The 24,933-nt window shown below is 38.8% G+C and overlaps 1 protein-coding gene across 1 annotated transcript; it reads right to left on the reverse strand.

Moving 5' to 3' along the window:
• Positions 1 to 1,370: 1,370 nt before the first annotated feature.
• Positions 1,371 to 24,933, reverse strand: YTHDF3 (YTH N6-methyladenosine RNA binding protein 3). Its single transcript, XM_042785929.1, has 5 exons — positions 24,635 to 24,933; positions 22,575 to 22,599; positions 16,572 to 16,657; positions 13,530 to 15,122; positions 1,371 to 2,344 (listed from the first exon to the last, which is right to left on the reverse strand). The coding sequence occupies exons 1-5, from the start codon at positions 24,656 to 24,658 to the stop codon at positions 2,321 to 2,323; spliced, it is 1,752 nt and encodes a 583-aa protein (XP_042641863.1). The 5' UTR covers positions 24,659 to 24,933; the 3' UTR covers positions 1,371 to 2,320.

Consider the following 24,933-nt stretch of genomic DNA (forward strand, 5'->3'; position numbering starts at 1 on the left):
ACCTCCTTCTCTCACAATCCTGTCTCATTTTCCAAGCTTTCAACGTCTGCAACAGTGATGAACCCATTTTATACTAAACCCAATTCAATCCAAGAGCAATGCTCATGCTATTAGAATAAGAGAGGCAAGGGGTAAAGCAGGAAATACTGACAAAGCCCGTGAAAATATGAATACTGCAGTGGAAGCAAGCTAAGGTTGCACATGCAATCAGTTCCTGAATGCCTGACTCTAACAGGAGCTGCCTTTTAACTGGAAACTTCTGTGCATTTTCCTAAGATAGTTTTGTAACAAAGAAGCAGAAACATGCTGATCCCTTGAAGGATCATCAGAAGGCCTACGTTCTTTGGACTCACCACACTGACCTTTGCCACTTCAACTGATCAGGGACAGTTGGAATAACAGGCAGTAATCCATAAATCAGCCAAGAGAGGGAAACAAATCGCTATAAAACCTGTTAGCAAGAAACAGATACGCACGGAAGCAGCAGTTTTTGGGCTCAAGCCAAGTTTCATAAGGTTTGGGCTTGAAACCTTTATCTCCTAGTCTCCTCTTACAATATGCACTTTTCTTATCCCTCCCTTAACCCACTTGCTATTTGTTACACATCTGCATTTAAGGGAGATCGCTTCTTGGCTCCAAAATATGGGAGTGGCTTCCCTCCTGACCTTCCAGCAAACTGGCAATAAAAATGAAGATTCCCATCTGCTACTCCACAGTCTCAAAAGTATTTTAAATAACGAGAAAGAAATAAGTGTGTACTGAACTTTGTGTTTGCAAGGTTAGAAGAGTGCAAGGGGCTTAAGAAGAGAGAAAGCAAAATATAGCAAAATACTCTGTATTCAAAACAAACCTTTGCCACTTAAGTTCCCGAAGTTTGATTGCCAGAATCTGTAAGTGAAGGACTCGAAACATGGTATGAACATCTTTGTTGGACAGTAAGACATGAAATACACTCAAATAAGATGTGGTATTGCTATTTTAAGCTATAACATATCTGACTTCTACATTGCCGTTCTAAAAAGAGAAAGCTATCCCTGGAGTTTGGTACAGGCTGTTCAGTATTTTGTACAGTCAATACACCCGCTTAACATTTTTTTTTTTATATTCTCTTCCAGCAGATAAGAGTGTGTTGCTATATAAACTGAAACAAGAGATAAAATTCTTAGAAGGTAAAAACTAGTGTAGAATTACCCAGTTTAACACATATTCTAAAATTCTTGTTGCACGGTTCTAACAAAAATCATGTTAATATAGCGATGAATATGTCATCTCCACGAATCAAAGTATTTTTCTCCAAATGCTTTCAAATAGGGGTAAAAACACCTGGATGCTCGGACAGTGAAACAAAAAAATTTGAGAAACAGAGTATATGCTTGCTAAACAAGAATTATGTTTATTTAGCTAGTGAATCACCTAGAGGAGTAAATTTTCACTTTCATGATAGCAATCTGTCAGGCTTGCAAACACCCAGAAATAGGAATTAAAGATTATTTTAAATGTAGTTATAAAGGTCATAAAAAGTCTGATTTAGACTGAGGTACATTTACTCAAAACTGAGATTCATTGAGTGGTAGCAAACAAACAGTTCCTCAGACAAATGCACTTTTTTCAGTATACATGTTACAGAAAAAAAAAAAAAAATAATGTGCATTAACTGGTGGTGTCCACCAAGCTGCATATTAATATTCTCTTACACCAAACAGTTTGAAACAAGGGAAATGTCATTCTAATATAATTTTATGTTACGTTTCATTTGGCTAAACTGCAGCTCAAAGTTGCTTTGCCATGTTAAAAGATTACTACAATAATTTTCACATGAACATTTAGACTTGAGTTTTACTCCAGGACTAAATATGGCATGATTTGCTTTTAATCTGTTGAATAGCTAAAAACTGACAATTAAAAAAACTACAACAAAGAAAAAATTAAGTTGAAGCAATGTGAATCTCACATCATTGAACCACTTCTAATGGTTAAATGTTAGTATTTAACAAATTCAAAGAGTTAATGAATCCTTGCATTCGTTCGGTCTCCTGTGCCTTAGCTAGGATGCATAAATACAAAAGACAGCAGATACTGGTAAAAGCTTCAGGACAGAAAGTGCTTGACGAAGGTACAGTTCTCAAGTGTGTTTGGTGAGAGAGTATAAGGGCAGATGCACTGATGAGAACCATTACAAGAAGAGTCAATTTTGTGTTAAAGTGTTCAAAGATGTCACCTTAAGCAGAAAAAAGCTTTAATAACGTCTTCTTAGACATATTAGGCATTTCCAGAGTCTACATCATTAGTGTTGTAATTCTAGCAGGACATCTCCATATAGTTATTGTTTGTTTCTATTTCTCTCCTGAAAAAAAAAAGAAAAAAAAAACAAAAAGGAAAATCATGTTAATACACACAGTTCAACATTATCTGCTTTTCTCTCATTAGAGCAGTTGCATTGCTTGAAACTTCTCTAAATCAGGCAACAAGCTTTCTAGGAAAAAGCTTGACTTTTTTTCAGGAACATGAAATGTCTAGTTCAAGTCAACTTCTTAAAAAGAAACACAGAAGTATACGTGAAAGCAAAAGGCAAATACATTCCAAAAAAATAGCTATTAAAATAAAAGGTTTTATAATATTGCTTTTAAATCACTTCTGATTAAATATATCACACAAAGTGAACTGAGTAATGAGACCAAGGGACCTACAAACAAGTCAAGAGATACCCTAAATCATCTGCTTGTCAAAAAATGCTCTGCATGAATATTTAAATATTCTGCTCTCCATCCATTATATCCCTCAAAAAGGAAAGATCATATTCCCAGGTATCTCTTTCAAAGCACCCTATAATAAAGTGTTTACATGTGCTTAAATTCAAAAGCTAAAGGAAAAAGTTGGCCCTCCTCTATACAGACACATTGCTCAAATGGCAAGAAAAATAATTAAAGGGAAAAAAAGCCATCCATACTTTTTTTAGAGATTACTTTTAATAAAAAAAAATGCAAAACCAGTGAGGTAGGAAAGGCTGGGTAAAAAACCACACTTGAACGGAAGCCTAAATTGCCGTCAAAATAGTAAGTAAATAACACTTTCAGTGCTTTATCACCATCCTCCATTTTCTCTTTGTTAAACATACACTTAGGCATTATGACTACCTCTAGGAAAAAATAAAAACAGATCAATGAACTATATCTCATTGCCTTCGTTACATTTCTTCTAGACTGTAAAAAGACACTATAGCTTGATTCTAATAAACGAAGAATTTATCTTCCAATAGCATTTCCTTTCTTAACATACCCAACTGAGCACGTTACATAAATGTTTTAAAATACCTTCATGGAAGAAAGTGGTAGGTTCCCTCCCCCATTTGAAAGAGAACAAAAAACTCATTTCCAGTATTTTTATTATTATTGCATTACACAGCATGTTATAAATGGAACATAAACATAGCAGGAGAACCAAAATAAACCAGGAGGCATTTGAACAATCATTTCGAAACCACTCTGATAGCACGCTGAAACTTTATTATGCTAGAAACTATTTACGAAATTGGCATACGAACCCAAATAAATTCTGCCAAAAAGATACTATAATGACAGAGGATACATAACATATTCGTTATCAGAGTACAGCTGATGATCTACTCCTCTCCAAGACAGACCTCCAAGGTGCTTCAAGATGAACACCAAAAATGTAAACCTTGCACAGAGTTCTTGGTCACAATAAGCAGCCCATGGTCCCAGCAGCTGTATATCTAAGATTAGACATTCTTTGGTATATTTAAAGCGAGAGCAATCCTTTCTTGCACTAGTCTGCTAGAAACAATTAACTAGTTCAGAGAGACATGACTAGTATTTTCGCAGTGAGATAGTGTTTTTAAAATGTGAGATTGATAGTATCAGCCATTAATACAAACTGTTACGTCTAGGCTGAAAACAGATGATCACTGGCCTCATGCCTCAGTGTGCACGTAAGGCATGCAAAAATAGCCTGCTCATGCACATCTCCGATTATTCCTCTACTATTAGCAGACTTCAACTGCAAGAACTGCACAAAGCGCTGAAAAACACTATTGTAGTATTAAGTAGGAGTCTATGAAACTGTGATGTTACCTAATGAAATACCAATATTTTAATGTTTTTAAATACTACCTATGTACAAATAAAAACATCAGTTCCTGCTCATCTGCAAGTATTACATATGTAACCACTGAGCCAAACTTCTAGAAAGTCTCTCTGCAAAGTGTTGCACAGTAAACTGACCAACCTTGTGTTGTATGTAGCCCCTGAACTCAAAAAGCATCTAAGCTGACAAAAATACAAATCAGAACAGGAATGATATCCTGACTATCTGTTTCTAGTAGATGAAATAAAGGAAGTACTACAAATTTTAAGTCCATTTTGAATTCAACAGAGGAAAAAGGCTTCAAAACACCACCAGCACCTGTCGTCTCAAAGCTACCTATTACTACATTTATATTCAAATACTTAAAGCAGACGTACAAACTTGACATTTTTCAATGCAAGTCAACAGCATGTTCTTCAGATATTGGTACCAGTGACATTTGGCACTCTGTCCAGCAAAACAGACAGAGAAATCCTGATTTATTCAAAATGCAGGTAGTGGTATTACACTCAAAAGCAAACCAACACACCCCGATTCCCCAAACCCCCCCTGGCTCTAAGTCAGATCACACTTGCTACCACTGCCTTTTCCTGTCACAAAAAGTATTCCTCTTGTGGTTTTTTTGGGTGGGTTTTCACTGGTTTTGTATAAACAGTTGTAATAGACAAACTAGAAGAAAACTTTATCCCCAGCAGGTTTCCAGCATAACAGACTGGATTCCACTACATTTTTCCCTTTCACCCAACATTTCTTACTCATTTCTTACATTCAGATGAGCAAAACCTGCCACATCTCTTGCAATGCTCTTGGATAAAAAGCTGCTCCAGTGAATTTAAGTTCCCTGCCAAAGGCCAACTTCAGAAGTCACCAGGGTGAGGCTACCCAGCTTTAGGGGGAGTTTATGAGCATGATGGGGAAATTAAGTACCATTCGAACGAGAACGATGTAGGAATGTATCGGCTGGTTAAAGGTACCTGCCAGCTGCAGACCACGCCATGAGGAGATTTCACAGATGCAAGTAACTTTCTACACTAGATGAAAAAAATCAAGTGAAGGTGAACCTAAAAATGCTCAGGCCTCAGAAACATGCCTCAATCTAGTGCAAACAAAAATATGGAATTAACTTGGTCTGAACTGCGAGGCTCACTTCCAAACTTCAGTTCTCTGAATTCAGAGCATTAATCAAACGATCCTGGGCTGAAAAATAGCTGCAATGGAATTTACCCTCAGATTTAGTGAAATCTCTATGCTAACAAAATTTCAAAATTCAAAGTGACAAAAATGTTTCCTGACCAAATTTGAAAGAGACTACCAAGATGCACACAATACTGATTTCTGGAATTTTTTGTCAAAAAGAAGGTAGATGAAAAAGCCTCATTTTAAGTAGCAAAAATGTAAACGGCAGCCTAACAACAACAAGCTACCACAGTCCTCAGCTGTAATTTTTTCTTCCAAGATCCCACAAACTGAAGCTCAAGGTGAGAAAAGACAGACCTAGAAGAATGACTTTTGCTTTTTGTACAGCGGTTGCAAGTGCAAGCATTTCGAGGTGCCCATTTTGAACGCTGCCCAGGACTGCAAACTTGCCCAGGTACAACGCAGAGCTCCCACACAGCCATACCTGCAAAAAAAAAAAACCCTAGAATTCTGAAAACTTTTGCACCTTACTGCAATGTTTAAAACGTTTATGCCTGAAGCTGTCTGCTTTGCCCCTCTCCCAAGAGGTAACATTCTCACAGCAGCTTCCGAAGGGAATGTGTAGCACATCTTAGTTGCTCCACCGCAAACTGCGATTTAACCTTCGACTTAAAAGCCCTGCTCATCTGCGATGTAAGCGAACATGTCAGACTGCACTCTGTGAAGTGAGGCGCGGGCACACATACGTCTCCTCTGCCAACTCTGCTGCGTGGGCAGAAACACCTGGCAGAGGCAGAACAGACAGCTGTAGAGGTGGTGAGAAGCCGCAGCAAAGTTCACAAAATCTCATTTACTAATGGCATCAGCCACAATCTGCAGTCGCTTGCACCCCGGTGTACCATTACAGCTATGACGGCTTAAACATTGACCTTAGTGCTTGAGAACCGCGATGAAAAACGGATTACTGACAAAACTGAAAAATGCTAGAAAGAATTTACTCCATTTCTGACAAGGATCTCCTCGGCTCTTAACTACATTGCTGAAACTTTAAAATGGTGTAAAATAAGGGTCCTTTTTAACTTCTTGCTCTTGAATTCCAAACTGGAAAGGACAAATCTTCTGAAGACAGAGGTTACCTCAAAACCAGATAAAAATATTTGAATAGATTTTCTGAGAAGTACTTCTGGGGATTCTGGGAGGGGAGTATCTCTAGAAATCTTACACGGACCTAGAAATTTTTCCTGTGGAGACGCCATCCCCTCCTTAACCACTCATTTTCTTCTATTCCTCATCCCAACATGAAAACTGTGAGGCACAAATTAAAAATCAAAGTCAACACAGGAAGTCAAAGAAGGTTTTACAACTCCAGGGCAGCCCCTTCTCCTGCTAAGCCTTATGAATTAACACTCATCTGAGACCCTGCTGCTGTAGATAATTTGAAATCCAGACAGTAAATAAGGCTTTCAAGCATATAAATATTAAGAAAGTCTGAAAAGCTACTAGAGCTAGACTTCTAATTTATTTATTCTTCCTATTAGTTTTGATGACATTTTACTTCTTTCAGTCTCTGAAACTTACTTAGCAATTGTAGAAATTTGAATGAATTACAGTATAAATATAAATAAATCTGAATTTGAGCAGACATGTGCACTGTTATGGGAACGTGGACAGACCATATTATTTTATTATGGTAACAATAAAGGCAGTCAGAACTTAATCCACATCTGAAATTCCACAGCACACTAAATAAACGGGTACAAAAATTCATAAGGCAGAGATGGGGAAAGAAACTAACTACTTTCAAAATACCGTGTAACAAGAGACAATGAGAAAAGGATCTGCAGAAACCAAGCTTGAACTCCGTAAGCCAGCAAAGCCCTTGCAGTCTTGTTTTCCCAGGTGGATACTTTTAGTGATGGATTGGCCAATACTAACTACAAGTAGTAAGTGCTTCCTTTCAGTGGTGTACATAGTTACACATGGAAATATCAGCTTTTAGTTAGCTACGAGACAGCCATTTCAGCAAGTTCATTGAAAAGTTAAAAAAAAAAAAAAAAAAAAAAAAATCAAGCCTCTAGATCTTCATTATTGTTTGTTAACAATGCTCACAGTATCGCATCGGCTTTTGAAGACTAACAGGTAGCTTTTAACTATGTTTATGGAAACTGCATTCAGTGACGATCACTGTCCCAGCAAAAGGAACAGAAAAATGACTGGCACCTCTGTTAATTTTTCTCAGATGCCCACAGGCAACAAGATCTGATTTAAGTGCTCTGCTAAGGAATCTATAGTAGGCTTGGAAGGGAAATGACATCCACTGCAGGGGCCTACTAAATCCACTGGGGAACAACTTCTGAGACACTTTTTCTTTAAGCCTCACCATTCATGCTATTTGCAGATGTGTTAATCAAATTATAGTCTGCCATGAGGAAACACAAACTTATTTTACCTTGGTTTCTCATTATATTCTATATGAAAGTACAATGAACATGCAAGTTTATGTTTACTTTTTCACAACTGACTATAATCCCCAGGTACAGAAGCAAAACAATAATTATAATTGCCTGTCAATATTAAGAACAGGTACGCAAAGCACTGGGCTCAAACAGCTTATCTGATATGAATTCTTATAAGACATCATTTAAACTACATGAATCTGAAGGTTAAAGCAAGTCAATTTTAAAACAAAACTTAAACAATTCTAGTTCAACTGAGCCTACAGAAACAGCTTCACTAGATATGCAAGATCTGTATGGTTTTAAAGTGTCATTTTTTTCCACCAAAGCACCATCAGCAATCTTCACTCCAGTTTCTGCTAACGAGCCCATCTGTGGTACGAATCAATGAAGCGAGGCTGAAGTACTGTGTGGAGAGTCACACAGGTTGTGACTTCCTTGCAATATGCAGGCATATTCCTTCCCTGCAAACTGCAGGAAAAGCACCGATGTTATAGTCAATTTGTTCTTAATAGAGCCATGCAATCTGAGGAGATGTAGAAGCAGGCAGAAGGCAGCAAATGAATTTTAACAGCTATTCATGTATATAATCAAAAGTTCTGCTTTTGATCTGGAAGAAGAGAATTAGAATTACTGCTTTGCTTTAAAAAACAGAACTTAAAGACACAGCATTTAGAAGGGCAGAGCTGCCACAGATCCAGCTCAGCTCAAATTTGAACTCTTGTCTTAGGCAGCTACCTTCACATTTAACACTAAAGAATTAAGAGTCCAAGTATGCCTGGTCCCTTGAGCATTAAGGTAAACACTTTGGCTGATATTCCTAACTTTTCCAATAGGGGTCCCTATTTTACAGGGGAAATTGGGTCTTTCAAGTCCCAGAGTCAGAGAATTTAAATCCACCCTGTAAAAAGGTTGATTTTGCAGGTAGGAATTTCAAACCAAAAAGAAAAATGCAACAAGATCCACGCAAGTGTCACTATAAACTAAGATTGCCTCTGAGTTTAACTGCATTCCATCTCTTTCGTTCAACAGTCCAGTATTACAGTTTTCCCTGCTGCACCATCTTTTCCCTTACTAGAGAAAGGCAGGCCACACCACTACTCAAACATAGTCGCTCTACATGATAACATATTTTAACATCCACATCTCTTCATACTATCCCCATCTTGTAACAAACTCTAAACCCTACCTCTGAAGAGAAACAGCTGATTCCACCAAATGCACAGAAAACAGACACTTTTGAAATCCATGTGTCTATAAGAAGAGAACTTGCAGGTCATTTTTAGGTGTTTCCAAAAGATTGAAGATGTGAAAGCAAATAAAACATGGTAAATAAGCACACTATCATGGGATGAAAATTCTGGATCAGTATGTCTAAAGTTATTCTAGCTCCAAATAATTCTCTTCTCCCAAGATCAGGAGTACATATTCTTTTCATGATTACCAAGGGAGTAAAAATGTATCTTCTGTTTCTACTTTCTGACCATATTGTTTTTTCTTAAAACAGATGTGAGACTTGCAATATCATTTTCATTTATGAAGATGAAACAGTAGATAAACATCAAGGAAATCACAAAATAATGGCCCTTGAAACACCATCAAAAGCATACAAGAAATGCCTCAGTTTCTCAGAAGATACTACATAACCAATTTCATTTACTGCTTTGAACCTCTTTTAGATGTAAATACACAAGCTTTCAAAAGCTATCTGGTACAACTATCATTTAACTACATTTAAAATGTTGGTCTACTACATGTCTTCCTTGACTTGTACAAGGACTGTGGATGTAACTATATCTGACTTTGACATTATAACCTAGTAGTTGATGGTTGGGGGGGTGGGAGGGTAAAGGGAGGAAGATGTGCCTACAGCTCACTTTTAATGGATGTTTTCTCACTACCTTCCATCCTTTAACATATTTTTAAGAAATATCAAATCAAGCATAAAGTCAGCAATATCATGGAGTGGAAAGGGGGGGTTATGCTGCTTAACACTGCAGCCTGACTGACCCAATTCTCAGAGAAACAGAAGTTACATTAATATCAGAATGAGGGAAAAGAAATTAAATTACTCCTTTTGAGAGTTGGAAGATTTTAGCTATATCAGCATTCCTATTACAAGACATGTAGTACAACAGGAGAAAGCTAACATTTTCAATACTTATTTGCCTGACATTTAAAGGCTTTCTGAAAAGTAAAAATTCCAAATACAAATTAAATAAGCACAAATATATACTGAATTCCTCTATCTTCTCCCATAGATAACAATTAATTATTTTTCTGAACTATCTCACTAAGAAAACCATCGAAAGCATTCTACAGTTATGTAGAACCATGATTTCTTTTTCCGTGATATGCTACAAAAGTAGAATTCTGTACTAAAAAGCACCAAGAGAAGTCCTAGGACAACAGGTAATTGTAGGTTAACAAGCCACCACCTGAGAGTGAAAAAATTGTAACCTTCCAACAACTGCGTTTTTAATCAGAGCCACATTTCACTTCGATCCATGTATTTACTGAAGATCAGGCACCTACAGGGGTTGTTGTTTTTTCTTTTCAATACTTCTTATTTTCCTAATGTAACTACGTGCTCTTAAATGGCATATTTTAAGACTTCTGTTCCATTGGTTTAGATCTTATTGCTACTGCTTTCTGTTGAAAGATAATCAAACACATTTTAAAATTAACTGCACGCAAATATACACATTTACACCCCAAAGCAGTCGTTCAAACCAAGGGTTAATGCAATTTCAGATTATTTCAATATACCACTGACAGAACTCATGAAAAACATTGCTGATTTCTCTGCTCCTTTGGTAAAAGATCACAGCACTTGTACGTTTAAAATAGGACTCTGGAACCTGAGTCATAAGGAAAGTGTGAATGATTACTGCACAAATTTGTTTCCAACCCCAATTGCAGATACCTTACCCACACCAGGGTCACATCAAACAGTAGAGACAGCAGAGTTCTAATATTTACGCTTAAAGATACTATTCATAGTCATTTGCAAGTAACCTTTATCAAATGGCAAAGTTACTGAAGTTTCATGTTAATCACAGACTATTCATTGCACTTTTATAAGTATACTGCCATGTTTTAATAAAACATACTGCTAGGTCATATTGGAAATGAATTATTGATCCCCTCTGAGTTGTTAAGATTAAACTTTTACAACCAACTATTTTAAAATAAGTTAGCTAGAATGATGAACAGTTATAAAGTAAATTAAATCCATAAATCATATGTTGTTTACTATGTTTAGAACACTGGCTGTATGAAAGTTTGTTACTACCTATGCAACAATAAACATTAACTGAACTTTAAGGAACATGTAAATGACTACTGATGCTTGATGCATTTAATATTTTATTAACAGCAATATGCACATTTTTTATGACTGAAATGCTGGAAACAAAGTGATTGCCACAGCTGCCAGAGAAAATGCGCATGAACTTAATTTACACAGTTCCACTGGCAGTAGAAAGCACATGAATTTAAATACAGCTCCATAAAATCCTAGCTGGCACTAGGTAATAAAGGATTACTCAATTAACCATAAACCAGAGCTTACAATACTAATTGTTGCATTTCCAAACTACTCTTGAATCGTAAGAGTTAACAGTTCTATGTTTACAATTTAAAGACAGGTTGTTTGTATACTCTGTGATAAGAAGAAACCTAGAGGTTTAAAATCAACACTCAATCATGAAAGAATTATAAAGATGATCTCTCAGTAGCTGTCACTAGTTTAATTTGGACTTCCTAGCTCTTACGCCTTAAGCGAATAAATATGTACTTATCTCAAATCCATCAACTAGATATGCAGCTCAAGGAATTTTTTAGAATTTGTCACAAAACCAATTTGTGCAATGCTGTAGAGGAATCAATGCCTACTGTGCAAGTAGTTCAACAAGTATGCTTTCCCTCAATAGTACTGGGAAAGGTAACTCAAGTACTGAGCTCTGCATTTCTCTGTTGAGTCATACAGATACATTTCCCTCAAGATATTAAAGGAAACGGCAGTGTTACTTTATTACACAAATATGTATAAACATAGCCATCTAGTTAGAGACCTACTAAATGCTGAATTTAGTACTTTAAGTTTAGCACACATAGAAACAATACTGATCAGCTATGTTCCCCCCCTACATTACATTGTGGCTTTCATCTGCTACAGAGGGGAACAAAACCACAAATAAAACACATTATCTTCCTGAGTTGCAAGGGCATGTCCAAATTATGACTTTTTTTTTTTTTTTTTAAACAAAAATAGATGCTTTTGAAACTAACCAGTTATTTGTGGAATGTCTTAAAACATCAAAAATTAAGAAAATACTGGAAACACGAAGACTACAGAGAAATACGATAACCTTAGTCCTTCCGAAACTTTACCAAAATCACTACGAAGTTGTACTAAAGCCTGCAAAAGTCAAAGTATTTCTCTTATATTGAATATTAGTTAAGAACATGGCCCATCCTCCCATCATCAATATAGCATGGAAGTAGCAGCACTGATATAGGGGATATTCAGGGTTCTTTCTTCGAATCAAAATTAAAAAGCCATTACACGCTCGACTGGGATATTCATCTTGCCTCCAAACAATAAAAACCTTCCAACGTGATAATTTATTGCAGAGATGTGCAGTAAAATGACAACATTGATTTTGGGTATGCACTGGTCTATAGGAGATAAAACATATATATTGAAGGATTAGGAATGTACAAGAGGGGTAGAACCACTACAGTGCTAGAAACCTTAGAAAGGCAAGGAGGCTGTGAATCAGGTGAAATTCTTAGTCAGAATTGTGGCAGCTTCAAGAAGTGAACAAATTCAGGACTTCACATTCCACAGGGCCCCTAATTAGCATAAACCCTAGACTTTTGGGGGGTTTTTATTCAGTAGGTGGTAAGAGACGATGAATAGAGAGCACTACCACCAAACTGCACTGATGAAAACTCCCATTTCTGAACACTTACACACCAGCTAACTGGTACAATAGTTCCTGAAATATTTCTAGCCATGAGACAAATCATATACAGTTACTAGCAAGCCTGGGAAGAAAATTGAGCAAAAGTAAATATTGTGGCTAAGGGTCAACATAAGTGTTATTACTAGGGAAAGTACACAGAAGACAAAGTAGACAAGTAGTATAAAACAGCTTAAATTAAATGCCTTTTTCCCTTGTCTGGTTTTATGAAATAACTCCAAAACTAAAAGGTTTCTCTACAGATTTATCATAGGTATACTTTTCTTCACAGAAATGAACTACCCATTACTTTTTTTTTTTTTTCCAGGAAATGCACTATCAGGAACGTCCAAAAAAATGATTCTGACACTGTACAAGTCATCACTATATCACTTCTGTGTTTCACAACTGTACAAAAGACAAACTGAGTCAAGGGGAAAACCTGCTTTTCACAGTAATCATGATGCTAACATTTCATTAAGCAGAATCTGAATTGAAATGTTATATTAAATAAAGTAAGCTTCCCCTGTCATTTCAGGTCCTTTTTGTGACATCCAGCAATCGTAGAAACTAGAAGGCTTCAGTTAGGGATAATACACTCAGTTTTTGTTTACTTTGAAGGGTAAAACATGTCACAAGTCCACTTACGCAAACCTCTGTTAGTATTGTGGTTAAACACATGCCTGTGTTAACAAGTTACAAAAACATAAATCTTTTCATTAAGAGCCAGTTTTGTCAAATACAGACACCTCGAGTAAAAAGCACTACGTTCTGACTGCAGACAGAAATTCCAGTTGTATGAAAAACAAGGTTTCCAAAACCAGAAAAAAACAGAACTACTATAATGACATTGATTTCTTACCCTACGCATGGCTTCCTCCTCCTCTTGACGCTTCTCATAATGTGCAAAGTCATCAAAGATTGAGGTGGTATGCTTGAAAGTAGCAATTATTTTAAGCACTTGCTTGGCTTTTTCTAGGGGTACCTCTTGAGTGTCCCTCGAATTGGTGACTGGTTTGTTGTCATTGTTTTCCAAGCGAATATGCCGCAGTTGGTTATTGGGAACGTCTTTGACAAAGATCCATTTGACATCAAACTTCCCCTTCCACTTATCCTGAGACCAGACACCAGCATACGCATTGTAGTCCACAACAGACTTCATCTCAGCCACTCCACAGAAGTGTCCACTGCCATTCACACTGAAGAGTAAATAGAGCGGGCCTTTGCCGTTCAGGGAACGGTAGGCAGCATCCAAGCGCTTATTACCATGTTCAGTACTACACCAGATAGAGTACTTAATGGAGCGATGAATATCGTCCTCTGAATAACTTTTGATTATAAACACACGTCCGTTCTTCAGATTCCAATCAAAGTCTTTGGGATTGTAGTTGTTTATGGCCTTTAGTTTCTCCAGCACTGGGTGCACTTCCACACCAGAAGGTGAGGAGCTGACAGACACAACACCTAAACCAAAGTTCTCACTACCAGCTCCATTGTTCTGGCTGAAGCCCACACCCCTGTTACGAGGAGCTACCCAGCGGTTTTGCAGCTGTTGCTGCTGCAACTGGTGAGGCTGGGCCTGCTGCTGAGGTCCTTGTTGCTGTTGTGGTTGCTGTGGCTGAGGCTGCTGTTGAGGCAGTTGGCTTTGCACCAGTGGTGGTGGTTGAATTAATGGCTGAGGCTGCTGGATTATAGTCTGAGGAGGCAGTACTGGCTGGGCTGGGGGTGCTTTTACCACTGACCCTTTGTCATCCCAAGTTCCAATATTCATGTTGTGTTTTATAGGTGGGGGTGGTACAGCGGGGCCCCCAATGCCCACATTACCTTTAGGCTTGAGTTTCGGCTGAGGTTTGGCAGGCTTCCTTGCGATGGCAGCCCATGAGGTTGGTTTAGGTGCTGAACTGCTAACTGGGGGCACGCTGTTTGCTGCAATGCTCGTCATACCTGTACTGCTCAGAGCCGAACCTACAGTTTTAGTTACAGCAGCCGTCATATCTCCACCAATTTTCAGTCCAGTCATGCCTTGCTCAATGCTGCTAATCCCAGGCACCTTGTTCAGAGTATCACTGCCAAATCCAGCCTGTCCATCTGCTATGGCTCTCCCAAGAGAACTAGGTGGATAGCCATAGCTGCTGCTGTAAGCAGAGCTTTGTGTTGATTGTCCCTGAGATCCACTTGTCCCCCATGTAGAGAAGTCTGCATTCCCAGGAAAAAAATTAAATCCGTGCTGCCCGAGAAATGGAGGGGTATTTCCTAATGCCCCAGGTTGACTAAATACACCATCAGGTATGTAATGGTGTTCACCGTTACTCATCTGTCCATAAGTTGTCAAATATGGCATTGGAGGGTCGCCTGCAGTTGACCACGCTGCTTCGCCTAAGGAATATGGAAATCCAATGGATGGAGCATAATAACTAGGCATATATGGGTCTGACATTGGTGGATAGCTGTTACTCTGCAAGAAAATAAAACAAAAATCAGCAATATAGACAATTATGCTCAGGGAAAACAAAACAAAACAAAAAAAACACAAATAAAACACCAAAAAAAAAAAAATCAAACCAAAAAAAAAACCCCACAACCACAGAACTGCAGTACAGTCTAAAACATTTTTAAAGATTATATGAATGTATTTGTAACTTCCACCATTCCTCCCAATGCAACAGATAAACAAGGTACCTGTTAGATATGGCCGTTTTTTTCATCAAGACACCTTTACAAAGCACTAGAGAGCCCCATTTTCTGTAATTTGTTATCTTTATTTTCAATTACTGAGCTAGGTTTAAAATGCCTCCATGTCAACAATATCAATAAAATAACAAGCTACTTTAAAAAACAAGTCATAACAACTGTGATTTCATAAACACAGGAAAAACAGCTGCAACTGTGATTTAAAGTTTTGGTATTCCTGTTTTTTTGTCCAATTCCTCACTTCTAAGAAGAGACACCTGCCAGAATATTACAGTGAAAAGGATGCAAGGAAGCCTGTTTGTTTCAGGAGGAACAATAACCAAACTGTAACATTTCCACACTACTGAGAATGGGCATTAAGTACAATCTTCAACAAAGTTTGCTAGCTAAATTCAGATCCCGCTCCCAAGACTCCTGGGAAATCACAGCACTTACTTCTTAAGAAGATAAATTTCTAACACATTGGAAGTTCTACACCCCATGTGACTTCTGATGTTATTTTGGGGAAAAAACTTGCACATTATCATCTTCTAGATGATGCCTCCTTAATGCTGTATTATTTAAAAAAATAAGAAGGCAAGCAAAATTCTCACAACCTTTTAATAACTTGCACTTTCTCCTTCTCTCGAGACCACTGCAACTTACAAACTTAATGAATGTTAACTTTTGACTACAGAGACAATTCACAGCTCTGAAAATAAGTCATTAACTTCCTGGCAGAGGAGTTATACCAAGTCGTAGCAATATGAAGCTTCCATCTATTATGCCATCAACTGTTAGCTACTTCTACCAACTTCCAAGGAAATGATGTCCAAGCAGTTAAATATTTTCTCAGAGGCGATGCAACTGTTGCTCCAATCTGCATCCAATAGATAATGCTTTCACTGTAAATTTAAGGTGTGGGGTTTTTTTGGGGGTTTGTGTTTTGGTTTTGGAGTTTGTTTTTTTCCTCAAGCTTCTTGTAAATGCATTTTTCTGAAATCAGGGGACAAGTGCAGGAGACGGAACATGCTTTTTAACTGAATCTTTCCCAGAATTATTAAGGCTTTACCTGTTTACAATACCATATAATAAAACAAGATATGATATAAAGTTTTATTTCAATAGATACTCAGGCAAGTAAGTAATGCTAAGAAATATCATCCAAAAATTAAGTCTGGACGCCAGTTGAACTCCTAAATTAACTTCAAGATAGGAAACAATGTTCACTTACCTGATTTGTCTGACTACTTAGATATGGCTCAAAATCATCATCATTTACTGCATCCTTTTGATGAATCGAACCGTTTTGTACTGAAACTAAAAGTAAATCTGTATTAGGTATACTCTCTGGAAGATCTGTGTTGCACTTTCAATCTAGAGAACACTTCTTAATTGCCTGTACATTGAAGTACTTCTACTTGCACTTTGTTGAGACTGAATATATCATTGTTGAGCATCACTTTATTAAATTTAAAGAAAATAGCTCATTCTACTGATGATGCCAATCAGACTTCAGGAGGGGTCCAGAAAGATGGCAACCAGAGCAGACTATTCTTGACTATTCTCTCCTGAGCTCCACAGACAGGAAAAACTGTAGGCACACCTTATTTGCACAGGCAGTAAATCCAGTGTTTCCAGAAGTACCAGGCCAAGTGCAAATGTGCAGATCAACCAGATCAGACATATTCAATAGGTTCAGGGAATGTTGCAACATACAGCTTTACCCTGCCAGGAGGGAAATCAGTTACCCACCAAGACAACCATGAAGGGCACCGCTATTCAGCTATTTAATTCTGTATTTCCTACATATTATACTGCATTGTATTACTGCTGTCTCTGAAGCTAAGAGGGTACAAAGCAAGACAGAAACAAGAGCTTAAGTCCCCAAGGGTGATTACAAGCCCTTCGCAACACATATGCCACTATATACTGGAATCTCTTCATACCTGCTCTTCTTGGCCTCCGATTACTTTTATCTAAGGCATTACACCTACCTGGGATTTTCCAGCTGCCCAAATTACTTGAAGTGTCTTTCCACCCTCCCCCAGGCTAGTATTGAAAAAGTCAAATTGCACAAATTTCTACTAGCTTTCATTGTTTCCCATGGTACAAAGAAGAACAGGGACTTAAACCAACAGTTTGCAATTTTACAACTTAAAGACCTCTTCTCAAAAATAAATTACTGCTTTTCCTAATGTAATTTTGTGGTTATTTATCAAATAGGTTCAGTGGAACAAAACCAAAACAAAACAGGAAAAAAAAAAGACAAACATGAAACAAGTTTTAGAGTGACCAGTAAGGTGCACTGTGAAACTGTAACAGCAGAAGCTACAACAAAACAGAAGATTCTCCGACAGCTGGAGACACTAAGTTACGAGCTGACTCCATGGTTTCTCTCTTCTAGCGAAAGCTTCTGAAAAGTATATACAACAATGTAACTAAACCTTCAACTTTGTTGGAGGTGGTGTTTCAAAGTGGGGGGTTTTCTGTTGCATTGCGGGGCGCGGGTTTGCCAAACAAAGTTCATATTACAAACCAAGCAGTGCCTGGACTAAGTCACTTCAATTTTTTTTTTTTTTTTTTGGAATTTGACTTTAATACCTCTAAAATTAACTGCCTTCAGGGAATGAAACTAGCTGAAAAAATTACAACAGAATAGATACAATCACAAGGAATAACCAAAATTCGGGAAAAAATTTATGGATTTCAGACATCAGTAAAAAGAGCTGAAAATTCATAATTTAGCAGAACCACAAAAGATTTTTTTTTTTTTTTCAAAAGCAAGTATCTGGAAAGAAAGATAGCAACTCATGTTTTTAATATCTTCCTGAAGTTTTAAAATTGAGAACACCTGACACTTCAGTTATTACAAACTGGCACTGTGTGTCCATATACTAGCTACAGCCAAATATGACCAGCAATGGTGAGTACAGTGGGGTTTAAAACTTGATTGAACAGTATTTCTAAATTAAATACCAAATTTAAATTAAGTGTTGTTTTGGGTTTTTTTTTCCAAGAAATACAGCTAAGGTTATTAATCGTCCTGAATTGACACACAATGGTAACATATTAATGAGCTAGAACACTATATTCCTCTTTATATTTGGCCCAGTCACACATAGGATGAGCCTCAAAATCTTTTGTCTGTGCCACGTCCATTGCTTAGACTTTAGCAAATAGCATGGAGAGCACAATTCTCAAATGCAATTCTGTTATAATGAAGACATAGATGGCGGTATACAAATTTCTTAAAAGCATGCAACCACAAATAAAAGAATAAACAGCTGCATGTCAAGACTAGAATCCTATCAAAATTAATCTCCTCGTACTGACAGCTAATCTTCATAAAACATGCATCTGCTGTGTTCATTGTTTCAGAGGTACCTAAAGGTCACTTAAGACAGAATTACTTTTGGTCTACCATTACAACTAACACAGAATATTCTTGTATTTTCTTCCTTATTTATTCTGTATTGAGATCTTAAGTCAGTGACACAAAATAGTTCTACACTGACATCTTTCCTAGTAAATATACACATTTCCCAGTGAAATAGCATCACTACAAGAGTGTTTCTTTGGCTTTTCATTATAATTTTACATAATGTGTTAATAATGAAGAACGTAGCCTACGTACTCATTTGATAAAACCAAACAGATTAAGATGCATGCTTCATCCCAAAATCTGACATTAAGTGAAGAATCTGAACAGGGCAGTGAAGAATATCAATTGAAACTAATCTACAGTTACTAAAAATACCTGTATCAACCCCACCCTGAAAATACCATATACTTCCGCAAACATTGTGAAAACATACAGTGTTAATTACATATTGGGAAGAAACAATTCATAAAGGAACTTAAAGCTTATATTTTTTTTAACTGCTACTATCCTTTGCATAACCACTTGCAAAATGCACAAATGATGGCCAAAGGCATAAGAATAAAATTTTCATTAGAAGAAGCTGTTACACCTTAATTAATGCAGAGAATAAATACTAAAAGAAACATGAACATTTAATTTTGTTTGAAACCTAATGCTTACATTTATGTCTACTATAAATCCCCAAATTATATATACAAAAATACAAGTCAGCACTTTCCTATCACAGATGTGATACACTGGCACAACAAACAAAAGAAGGGGGGGAGGGGGTAAAAAAAGTTTCAGGGATATCAATTTTCCCCCACCCCCATCATTTGATTGATTTCAGTTCTGATGTTTTATGTCAACTGTGTAGTAGCTGACAATTAGAATAAAAAGCCATTCAAGACAGGATAGTTTCTCATTCAAGTCTCTGAAATATCAAGATTAATATATGACACAACAGATGGATAGTCCTGTTCCACACACGAGAACTTCAATCCCACAAATTCTGGTCAAGGGAAACAGCAGAGTACACCAATTTATAATCAACGTAACATCAAAACCAATTAACATCAAAAACATTTTACCAGACAATACAAATCAGCTACCTTCCAATACCATTTGAAGGTTTAATATTTTTTGTTTCAATACGAAAAATATTCTATGTCCATGCATACACACTTTATACTGCTCATTCACATTCTCTCATATGCTCTACTAGGCACCTGGACAGTAACCTTTTTACCAACCTCTTTAATGTTACCACTCTTACACACAGAACAAACTTTAGATTAGTCTGTTAACTCAGTGTCATGGTTCAACCCCAGATGGCAACTAAGACCCACCCAGCCACTTGCTCACTCCCACATGTTGTGATGGGGAAAAAAATCAGGAAAGTGAGAAGACTCGCGGGTTGAGATCAAGAGAGTTTAAGAGGCAAAGCAAAGTCCGTGCGCACAAGGCAAGCCCAAGCAGGCTTCCCTCCCCACTCCCCAGGGGCAGGCAGGGGCTCAGCCATCCCCAGGACAGCCGGGCTCCCTCACACCTAACGGTGACTTGGGCAGGGAAACGCCAGCGCTCCCAGTGTCCCCCCTTCCTCCTCCTTCCCCCAGCGTTACACGCTGAGCAGGACGCCCTGTGGGGTGGGATGTCCCTGGGGTCAGTTGGGCTCAGCTGTCCCAGCCGTGTCCCCTCCCAGCTCCTTGTGCCCCCCCAGCCCACTCGCTGGTGGGGCGGCGGGAGGAGCAGAAAAGGCCTTGGCTCTGGGTGAGCTCTGCTGGGCTGCGCCGAAAACAGCCCGGGGTTACCAACGCTGTTTCCAGCACAAACCCAAAACCACAACACCATACCAGCTACTGGGAAGAAAAGGAACTCTACCCCAGACAAAACCAGCACTCAGTATCACATCTTCCCTGAAAGCTCCTTTAATCTGGGACCTATCATGCCACCTGAAAAAAGTTACTTTCTGTAACCTGTGGTCAGTAAGGATTGCTGATATTGTCTTAATTTATCCTCTTAAAGTCTCTAATCCAAAACCAACCACGCATGCTACACGGTGCTACCATCTTCAATCTCCTAGCCCTTTAATGCTAAATCATAACTTAGTTTCATTAAATAGATGTTATACCAAATACACAATGAAAGAGATTATTGTTTTGTTTCAGTATAGTTTTAATTTAGGTTGTATTCTCACCAAGACAATACATAGTAAGTATCCATTAATTAAAAGGATACACTCCATAAAAATTCAAGTTCAGAAATGCAAAAATCTCTTCCTTACATAGCAAACTAAGAGATGTATTTTGATTCAAACATTCTGCAGCACTTACAAATTACAGCACACAAAAATATGCTAACATAAATAAGGTAAGGTAAAGCTGACTCATGTATTTTCACTATTAAACAAGCTGCAACGTAACACCCAAATAGATATGCTTAATACTTCCACTCCAATTCATATATATAGAACATAGTTCAAAAACTCACGTATGATTCTCTAATAGATGCATCTCAATAACCTCACTAAAACTGATACGGTAATTCAGAGAATGTGAAGCCACAAACTACTTGCTAAAATTAATCTGACTTTTCTTCTCATTTAAGGACAACATGGAAAGCATAAACACAAACTATTTCAAAGACTAAAAGAAATACTTAAAAGCTCCTGCTTGGCAAAAAAAAAAAAGATAGAATATTAGAATTTGAAAGAACAATTATTCAAGAATGACCAAACTGAAAAGGCGTGAAGGGGTAAATACAAGTTCATCTTTCTCTGAACGCAGAGAAATTGCAAGGAACAGGCCAAATTCAGCAAGATTCAGGAACAATGTGCCGCCTCACAAGCGATATATGTAATAAGCAGCAGATAATCTGCACACAGACAGAATAACATAACAAGTACGCTGCGAGTAACATTAAATGACAGTTCACAGAGACCAATTAGAATAGTTCAGATAATGAACAGCGGGGGGCAAAGAGTACATGAACTCAAAAAAAAGTTTCTTATCTGCATGAAGAAATAAGCAGCACATTAACACACAAAGGTAGCTGTGTGCATGATATTTTATAGCTCAGCTTGCTGAACACCTAAGAATTAAATGGGTAGAAGTGTACCAATTAGGCAAAAAGAATTCCCAAACAGAATATTAGTCTTTATATCAAAGCAATTCCAGACCAGAAATAAATTTCGATATATCATCTGAGATGCTGTTTATGACAAACTTGCCAAGAATTTAAGACAGAAGAATCTTAAGGAGTTAGTTCCTTGTTTCTGTGGGAGAAGAAACCCCCATTGAGTATGGTATTTAAAAACTAAGATGTTGACAAAAACATTAAAAAAAGTAGAAAAGCAGAAGGCCTACAAACACTGAGAGAATATTCTATACTGACGCTACAATGAAGATAAAAGCCCACAAAATTTCTGAAAACAAGGAAGGTGGTGTGTTCTGCTCACAGATATGAGTAACTAGTCACGTGGCTGTTGTCTCACAAGCTAAGGAAGCTGTTCAAAAGATTCTTCCTGATGATTCTAGTACACTGATTCTATTCACTGCACAGAAAGGCCCAAGGTGTACTGTTAAAGACATTATACAAGCATATCACAAAGTCAGCTAAAAAAGAAATAGCTATGCTATCACTCGACTTCTGACAACCTTCATTTGCAAAATAAAACGTTTTAAATTGATGCACTGCTGTGGCACAGTAAAAATGCTGGGAAATAACATTTTGGCATGCTATTTCCTGTCATCTTGCTCTGAAATAAAAGACATCCTATAGCTACACTCTCTTCCCACGATTGTCTGAAGACACATTAACCTCCATAAACAGCAATATTAGAAATTTACACAGAAATACAAGGAATCAACTTACCTTTATTTCCCTGTCCTTTAGGTCTCTGTATATGTGAAAGTGGAGAAAAAAAAAAAAAAGGCAAAACAAGTTCAGTTAGAATCCTCTAATGTTTACTTTAGGGTAATTCCACTTATTTGCCAATTCTGCTCTTTTCAATTTAAATATCAGTTTAAAATATCATTAAAACATGCTATTATATAAATACATTATTATACAAAATATCATTAACAATATTACAAAAAAAAAAAATCTTTAAATAATTTCACCAAAACCCATTGAAATAATCTAGCCTTTTACAGCACATGAAGCTTAAATGGTGCTGAAAACCTGAACAACAAAATGATTTCTGATTGCCCCCCTCCCCAGAAATATAAGCAATAAACAAAACAGAGTAAAAGAACAAAGAAAGTTAGTATTTTAAGATTACTGTCAGTACTAGAACTTCATTAGCACTTTGCTATTATATATCATCTTTTAAGCTGACTGATGGGCAACTTATCAGAGAGTAATCTACAATGTCTTTCTTTTTACATATACGAAGGAATGGACAATGATATTGTAAACTGAACTACAAGTTGTATATTACTTGTCTAGGCAATCACATTGAGAAAATGATACAGTCTGCATGAAGCTTTCACACAAGAAAATAATACCTTAAGGAAGATTTTTTTTTTTTTTTCAGGATTAGTCATTACAAAACACTGTTAATCTGTCATGCACTAAGAATCACTGTAACAGTACAAGTTACAGTATCCTTAACTCCTCTATAGCAAAATAGCTTGGAAAAACAAATGCTAGCCCACGAAAAATCTAATTAATCTCACATATGTACAGGTAAGCATGAGGGGTCTCCAGGCTCCATCACCCTCTAACAATTCTTAGTCCTGAAAAACTCAGCATTCAGAGGTTTAAAAGTTTAGGAGGCAACCACCTCCATCTTGCTTTTATGTGCATCTGTCTCAGAGTTATCATAAGACTACTCCATCTAAAGATGCACTGGTTAGTCCCCCCCCTCCCCCAAAGACAGATAGAGAAAAAAAATCTCTGTCACCTTAAAAACCCCATCTCATTTTTTGGGATGAATCTAATCCAGACACAATAGCATGCAGAGACCAACAGACGTGGAACTAAAAAAAAAAAGTTGGGAAGAAGCAGCCTTCGTGGAAGACAGAGCAATGAAAGGCTAAGAAAGCACTGAGCTAGAAATAAATGCATAAAAGGAAACTGGAGAGCTTGCACGGAGACAAAAGAAACGAAACATTAAAGACACAGGGAGAAAATAAAAGGTGCCAGGAGACTGCAGGGCCAAAACTTCTGGGGAGTCACAGAGGCCCACGGAGGAAGGAGAGAGCAAGACAAAATAGCTTCCAGGCATAAAGAAAGGCCAGCAGAGGCCTGGCAAAGAGAAAAAATAAGAAGCTAAGCTCTGTGAAGAACCAGCTAAAAAAGTGTAGCACAGCGCACAGAAAGAAACAGAGGAGAACAGCTGGAAGAAGCGGAGGCCGCGGGGAAGGAGCGGAAAACAGAGGCCCGAAGGCAGATGAGGTGGGTGAGCAGAGAGAAAGGCACGGAGGGAAAGGATGCGGTAACGAGGAGCCGGAGAGAACGAAGGCTGCTCGGGGCGGAGACGGAGCTGGGCGCCGCGGGGAGCCCGGCGCCGAGAGGAACCGGGAGCCCGGAGGGGCTTTGGCCGGGGAGGGAAGACACAAAGGGGCCAGGCCGGGCCGGGGAGCGGGGGGGGGGCCGGGGCCGCGGGGCTGAGCGCCGGCGGGCCCTGCGGGCGGGGAGGCGGAGCGGCTCTGGCGCGGATCAGCGGTTATAAATAGGGGCTGGCGGGCTGGGAAAGGGGCCCGCCATCCCGGGCGCCGCTTAATCGGCGCTGCCCAGGGCGGCGGGGAGGGAAGGAGGGAGGAGGCCGCGAACCGCGCCGCCCCGGCGGCGAGGGACGGTGCAGGTGGCCGCCCGGGCCGCCGCCACCCGCTCCCCTCCCCTCCCCCGCCGGGGCTCACGACGGGCCAGGGAGGAGGAAAGGGCAGGGAGCGAGCGGGCGGCCGCTCCCCGACTCCCGCCGCCGGTACCTGGTCGACGCTGGTGGCTGACATTCTTCACGGGGAGCCGCGATCCCCTCGCACCGATCCGCCTGGGCCTCGAGTGATTCCGCACGCCGGGGCCGCTCGCCGCCGCCTCCTCCCCGCCGCCTGATTGTCGCCGCCGCCGCCTGGGCTCGGTGCCGCCGCCGATCGGGTTCCTCGCTGGAAGGAGCCGGCCGGCCGGACAGCAGCGCCGCTTCCCCCCCCCTCGCTGCGGGCTCCGCTTCCCCACAATGGCGGACGGGCTCCGGCTCCCACTTCCGCTCCGCGGCGCCCTGACCTTCCGC

This window comes from Tyto alba, unplaced genomic scaffold, assembly GCF_018691265.1.
Source record: "Tyto alba isolate M040663 unplaced genomic scaffold, T.alba_DEE_v4.0 Super-Scaffold_9, whole genome shotgun sequence".
NCBI classification, from domain to species: Eukaryota; Metazoa; Chordata; class Aves; order Strigiformes; family Tytonidae; genus Tyto; species Tyto alba.

Excerpts from the sequence above, each read along its gene's own strand:
- YTHDF3 (XM_042785929.1), bottom strand. The coding sequence starts at position 24,658 with ATGTCAGCCACCAGCGTCGACCAG. Across the intron at positions 22,600-24,634 it reads CAGCCACCAGCGTCGACCAG|AGACCTAAAGGACAGGGAAA; the intron begins GTACCGGCGGCG and ends TCACATATACAG. Across the intron at positions 16,658-22,574 it reads TAAAGGACAGGGAAATAAAG|TTTCAGTACAAAACGGTTCG; the intron begins GTAAGTTGATTC and ends ATTTACTTTTAG.